Source organism: Homarus americanus, unplaced genomic scaffold, assembly GCF_018991925.1.
Source record: "Homarus americanus isolate GMGI-L3 unplaced genomic scaffold, GMGI_Hamer_2.0 scaffold57980, whole genome shotgun sequence".
NCBI classification, from domain to species: domain Eukaryota; kingdom Metazoa; phylum Arthropoda; class Malacostraca; order Decapoda; family Nephropidae; genus Homarus; species Homarus americanus.
In genome coordinates this window covers 538,874-545,648 of record NW_024716703.1, presented here as the reverse complement: position 1 = coordinate 545,648, position 6,775 = coordinate 538,874, and the positions used below count along the sequence as shown (strand labels likewise).

Here is a 6,775-nt window from a genome sequence, read left to right as displayed (position 1 = left end):
CAAATTTTCACATTGAGGAAATATGTAGAACCTTAACAGTTGTTCATTACTTACGTTATGAGGGTCCAAAGGGTCTTTGTACTGTAGCTACTGTCGTGGCAGGTTGTCAGGGTCTCTTATTTGGCCTCATAAAGTACGTACATGAAATATATCCAACACTCAGGATTGAGGTAGAAATAGAAAATCACAATGTTTCTCGTATATATATTGTTGCACAGCACAGTGTTAAAGAGATACTAAGTCGGCTGAAGCTTGCTCAGAGTTCCTGTAGGGGGAGGAGCTTTCTGAGGGAGCGTGTGTATGGAGCTATTGAGGGATGTTGCTTGTTGGTGGCGGTAAGTAGGAAGAGGGCAATGAAGGCCAGGTGAGGTCTTATATAACCGCGGTAGGCGTGGCTTGATGGAAGGCCCCCGCTTTGTTCGGCGTCGCTGGTTACCTGACCTTGACCACGAGGGATACGCCGGGGGGTCGGCCAGTCAGCGACACACGGCGTTTGTAGGGGAGGCCTCCACTACAGTGCCTCCATTCATGGTGTAAAGCATGAGCGTTAAAGTTTACTGCACATCGATCAATTCCATCTTGTTTACTAAAACCTAAACAAACACAGCTGCTGTTTATTGGTCATTATACTCACCAATTGGGCATTTCTTCAGCAAAATCTGGCATATGATTTAATGCTCGTTCACCAGTACTTGGCTAAAATTGAGGTTTTCGTTTTCTAATTATATTTGTCTTGACTTTCCTCACCTTGTAGCCATTCAGAAGGTCTTATGTTGAGATCTCAGTGGTACATGAAGGAGTTTGTAGATAATAGCTTTAGTCCCTCTTTACAGTGGATTAAGGCCACTCAACAATACGTCTTTCCTAACTTAACCAATCAAAGTTGAAAGAATTTGATTTAGCTGTGCCATTTAATTTCTTTATTTTTTTAGGTAATCCTGGAGAAGATGGTTAACACCAGAATGTATTGTTCGATTTCATTTTTGCCATATGTTCTTTGGAAGATATTAAGTAATAAAGGTAATTACAGTATTGCCTACTTACCCGTCGGCGGTTTTTCATAGAAAATTTATTTAAAAACTCTGCACTTTCACTGTTTTGCAGTTGATACTGTCGTAGTTTGGGCAACTGTGTTAAAATGTGGTTATTTCTAAATTAATCCTAACCTTACATAACCTTAGTCAATACGAAACACAAGTGGCTGAAGCATCGTTAGAAGACTGCACCAACCTGTCCAAAAAACCTACTTAACCTTACCGCACTTCCTAATTTGGTGGCTCCACTCCCACATTAAACAGAAACAACTTACTTTTTTATGGTGTAATTGTTTTATATATGTGAGAGACGCTGTTCAGGCCGAGCAGCATGTAAACAAACACTAAGCGTAGGGCAACATCAAGTGTAGATCAGGCCACCTTACCATTTTATCGCCATCTGGAAAAACGAAAGACGTCTGTGACTGTTACCTTCATTTACCTCAATTTAATCATAAACAAAGCTATCGACCTTGAGTTTCAGAAGTCTTACAGACTTCCTTAGTGACTGACGTCAAGCCATACTCTTCCAAGGGGCTGTCTCCACCTTTCAGTCACTCAACTGTGACTTGCTCCAAGGCACCAAGATAGGATTGCTTTGTTTCCTCCTGCTTATCAATGATACCCTGAGAGAAACTCCCACTCGTTGGAAACATGTCGACAACTCCACCATTGGGATCAGTGTGAAAAACTTGGCTCCCGACTTCAGCACCCTCCAGAATATATTGAAGTTTCCAAAATTGGGCCACCAACAACCATGTTACCATCAACCATACCAAAACCATGGCTATGCACATCAACCTCTCCTCTGACCTTGTCCCACCTACTTCCAATACTTTTGGTCCCAACACACTCCAGGTTGTGGACTCCACCAAGCTCCTTGGCATCACAATAGATAACAACTAAATTGGAAAACACACGTCTCCACCTCCTCTGTCGTCTCAAGTCCTTGAAGTTCTCGTTCCCGAGCTCCTCAGTGTTTACTCAACATTCATACTTCCCAAGCTCATCTATGGTTCCCCTACCTGGTCTTCCTCTCTAATTAACACCACGACCTCATCTGCGAATTTGGGGAGAAGCTTCAGCACCATCCTCGACATTGTCTCCTGCTTCCATCTGAGATCCCTTGTCTGCAAATTGCTGTTCGACACTACAACCGCATCCATCCCATATGAGCAAGTACTGACTGCTATAAGAACAGCCCAGTCCCGACCATTGTAAAAATTATCAACACATAGTTAACCAGTGTGCTCACTCCCTGCCAAACTCACTTTTGCACTGTTACTAGGTTGAAATTCCCTGCAGTATGACCTCCCATTGTTACTTTACTGTATATCAAATTTGTATCACTATGTTATTTGTGTATTATTTGTTACATAATTCCCCAATTATGAAACTATATTTTTAGCCTTTTAGCTGCCATGTTCTTTCAGTAAACCATTAATTATTATGTTCTGCTTACAATGTAATATCACTGCAATGGATGCTCTGACTATTTTGTGTTAAACTTTTCATTTCCATCTGTTGACGAGATCATCAGCTCTTTAAATCAGTGAAGAATATCTTGTTATGTGAAGGAAAATAAGTGTCAACCATAACATTGTATTTTTTATTATAGATATAATAATATTAATACATCATTTACCAGGGGATTAACTACAAAGCTGACATGAAAAGCCAAGCTGTTATTATCTCTTGCTAGCATGTCATCACTCCCTGATAAGCATATGAAAAAAAGCATCTCCTTAATGACTTCTATAAAAAACATACTATAATACAAAAATGTACAAAATACAAATAAAATATACAGAAGTAGGTATATAGGATCTGCACAGATGTTCTTCAACAAGAGTGTAAGTTTTCACAGGCACACCCCAAACAAGAGGGGGTACAGTACAGTACTACACTTTCCCTACACAGATAAGCTGCAGGGATTGTAGTTATTTTATTTTTACAATTACCAGAGGTTCACCCTTTTCATATGAGCTAAAGGCTCAACTTGTATATTTTTCATGAATTGTCAGGGCTCTTTAAACCAACAGAGAAACTCTCTCTGGTTATTCTGGCAAAGTTCTCTCATTTTGCCCTTGATAATTGCTACAACTTCTTGTGAAAATAAGAACTGATTAAAACGGGGAAACTCAATGTTCTGTAAAATTATGTTCAGCGCCAACTTTCTAAATGAAATACAAAGAGTATTACTTGTAAACAATCCCTTTTGGTAGAATAATCAAGGCATGGCACAAGTGGTTACCCTTGTGTACTGATGCAAACCCTCATAAGGTTTCCACACACAAAACAAAATTATGAGGGGAAAAAAAATCCTTGGTGAGAATGATGTTAATGTGCAGCTAATACTGACCGTCTTCAAGTTTTCACCTCCAGGTTCTAAGAAAATATAAATGAAAAGTGAGGAAACTGGGACACTAAATCTTACAAATGGATTTATTTCAGTAGCCACATACAGTTTCATATTACACTTGTAGATGACCTATAACATTTTTCTGGGAATGAGCATTAAAACAATATTATTTATCTTCAAAATATCAAATAATTAGAAGATTATCAATCATCTAAAATCAACCTTTGCAACTGTTAATAAGTTGAGTGTTTACTTGATAAACTGTACCACGTAAAATAACTAACATGTCATGCAGTGAAGTATGAACACAATGTCTTTATCCATTGATTACTTGCACCACTTTGAAACATAAGATATGTTTTGTTATCTGTAGCCTACAGTTCCTTTTTTATGTAATAAAATCATCTTGACCTTTTAAGTATGACTAATGTCCCAATCTCAGAGTGAAGACTTTTTATGGCCAAATGTGTACAGTTGTTAAAGGTGAATGTACAGTATGTGGAAGAAGAAAAATAATTCAAATTGTGGTGACACTGACTCTTACTCAACACAATGTATCTATTATTCAAGTTGATGCCTACCAACAGCAATCCTGATCTAACTAGTATTCAAGCCAATGCCAAATACTTAGTCACTATTTGTCTAGTATCTGAGGCAATGCCAGGCAATAGTGATCTAAACTGGGAGAAGTTAGTGTAGTAGTAGAGTGAGACTAAACAAAACTTGAGGAGCAGTATCAGCTTTTTCAGAAGTAGGTACAAAATATTACCCTTCTAATATACTACACTTCATAGAAGTGCAAAATTATTCCAGCACTGCTAAACACAAGCTAGCAGGAGCCTGAGCTCAGCCCAGGTAGTGATACAAACACTATACAAATCTACTAGTATTAAAATCACGATAAATTCTTTGAGACATTTGGTCAGACGTTATACATAACTAAGTGAGAAATCACTGGAACACAAACACTCCATTATATGAGGACAAGTGTTTGTGTAGCAGGTTCCTGAAGTATGCTTCCAACTGGTTTAGAAAATGCACAGCCAGTCATAAAATGCATGATTATAAAATGACTTAATGCAGTAAACCAAATATGTGAACAATAAAACTGGTTCATTTTCTTCAACTTACAAACATACGCCATACACACCAACACAACACTCTTAGTACATTCCACACCTAAGAAGTAGTATTGTACATAAATGGAAAAATATGGTTTATAGTTTGGAACAAAAGATTTATATAAAATAAGAGGTATTCTCTTTCTCTTAGTGATGTGCTTCAGAATAACCCCATAAAAATCCATTGTAACTTAACAAATTTCTTCTGTCCACATTGATGAATATATACTTTTATATAAGACATATTTAAAAATGGTAATTGTTTTATCAAAGTCAAACTAAAATAAATTTAAAACTATCTTCAGTAATACCTAACATCCATTACTCTGCATGCTAGGAAAACATAAAAGAAATCCTATAGTTCAACAGAAACCACTTTGTTATTATCTGGCCAATTATGACAATTATCATTTTTAATTACCATTAAGCGTATTTATTGATTAACTGATGAAATGTCCCGTACCGTGCAGGTCAAGCCAATGACAGCTACACTACATAAGTAATGTCATATCAGACTCACATACAGTATCTTCAAGTGGGCACACACGAAGAATTACTTATACTTCATACACCTCATATGTATTTCTTTTTCAACACAAAAGGGGAAAACGAGCATTACTGACACCATACGATGAAGAGACTCTGTAATGCTCTTTTGATTTATCTAACAAACTGTTTAAGACTAACCTCTGTAACACATGATTTCAAATTATGTAGAAAATATCTTCTTAAAAGAAACATATGGAGTAAAATGCAATGTCCCTGCTTGTACCTATAAATATAAGGTGTATATTCACAGTTAAAGACTTAAGGAGAATGCTAGATCTTACTAACAGCTGATTTCATCCTTAAAGAGAGATGGAGGGATCTTGAGTACAATATTGAGCACTTGCAGACTGATGTCAACTTTGGAGCAAAACTTGCAGATGCAATAAAAAAAAGCGCATGTCTAGTATCAATTCAAATGATGGAATTACTAAATTCAGTGTATTTTTCAATGCATTAAAATGAAACTAAACATTTCCATACTAAGCGTGTCACTGGTAATCTATGCAGTATATGACTTCGATTTCTTAAGTCTTGTTTGTGTTTAGTAGGTCACCCTTTCCTGGGTAAACATGACTTGGCATCCCAGAATGCACATTATCTCTATTAAGTAGGAATGTTTAACAGTTATTATATAGAGCCATTTCAATATATGAAGTAGGCACAAATCCTTCTTCAAAGGCAGCGACACGCCTGACTCGTGTCCATCCGTCTCCTTGATCTAATTCTATTACGTTTAATTCCTCGCCTTCGGTCATACTCATGCTGCCTTCACTAGTGCCTGCAATGATAAATATATAATTAAAGGTCACTTCCTAAACCTTTGTGCCCAAGGTCTTTTATTTTCATTACATTCTAAGTTACACTCCAATGACACCTATGGCATATGTACCAATTCAGCAGATGGGCTGGGATGTGTGATGTCACAGCTGAGTTGATCCCTGACTTTTATATCCCACAATGACTTGACCTGCTAAGACAGCCCAGTTGCGTGCTACAGCCTCAGTGACGTCAATGATGATCCCTCCTATTTTTATTGCTCTAGTCTCACAATGATCTGACTTCAAAATCTGTATGAAAACTCCCATTGGTTGTTGTGTCAGCAGAGTTGGGCTACAAATTGATGTGAAAACATCATCATAAATAAGAATCAAGGGTAAAAGACATTTAGATGATCAAAATTGATTGTGAGTTATTATACACAATACAGTACATTTGAATGTTTTAGGGTGTCTATTGAACCTTTTCCATAACAATTGGGCAAGTAAGTTTTTGCCCAAATTTGTCAGTACAAGTAAATTTCAAAATTCACTTACCCGGGGCATATAAATGTTCTGCATAATCAGCTCAACCTGTTTTAACCTATTTTAAACACTTTATAGTTGTATTATAAAAAGGTTTTAAGACATTTCTTAGCACCTTCATAAATAAACACAAACTGACACTATGTGAGCAGTCATTAAATACACAAACATGTGTCTGATATAACCAGTTATAATATCACACCAAGTACCTGCATGTAGGTACTATACAAACCTTCAAAAGTGTACAATGCTCGACATGTTCCAATGATGGGTAGGGGCTCGGCATCATAAAACTCTGCATTGTCGTCATCGGCACCGTCCGGTTGATCGTACGTGTCTGAGCCGGGCAGGGAGTTGTGACTGAGGCCGATACCACTCTCCGGACTATGAGACGAGCTGAATTAGTGG

General features: G+C 37.4%; 1 protein-coding gene across 8 annotated transcripts in view; it reads right to left on the bottom strand.

The window, feature by feature from the left end:
- Window positions 1-2,629: 2,629 nt before the first annotated feature.
- The window catches only part of LOC121858212 (formin-binding protein 1-like), a 155,620-nt gene continuing 151,474 nt past the window's right edge, over window positions 2,630-6,775 (bottom strand). For 7 of the 8 annotated variants that reach the window (XM_042354443.1, XM_042354440.1, XM_042354447.1 and 4 more), the window contains 2 exons: window positions 6,600-6,763; window positions 2,630-5,844 (listed from right to left, as the gene is read on the bottom strand). In XM_042354443.1, coding sequence (XP_042210377.1) covers window positions 5,684-5,844; window positions 6,600-6,763 — 325 coding nt within the window. In that variant the 3' untranslated portion in view covers window positions 2,630-5,683. The remainder of the gene's footprint in view (window positions 5,845-6,599; window positions 6,764-6,775) is intronic. The other variant, XM_042354444.1, reaches the window with a different exon arrangement.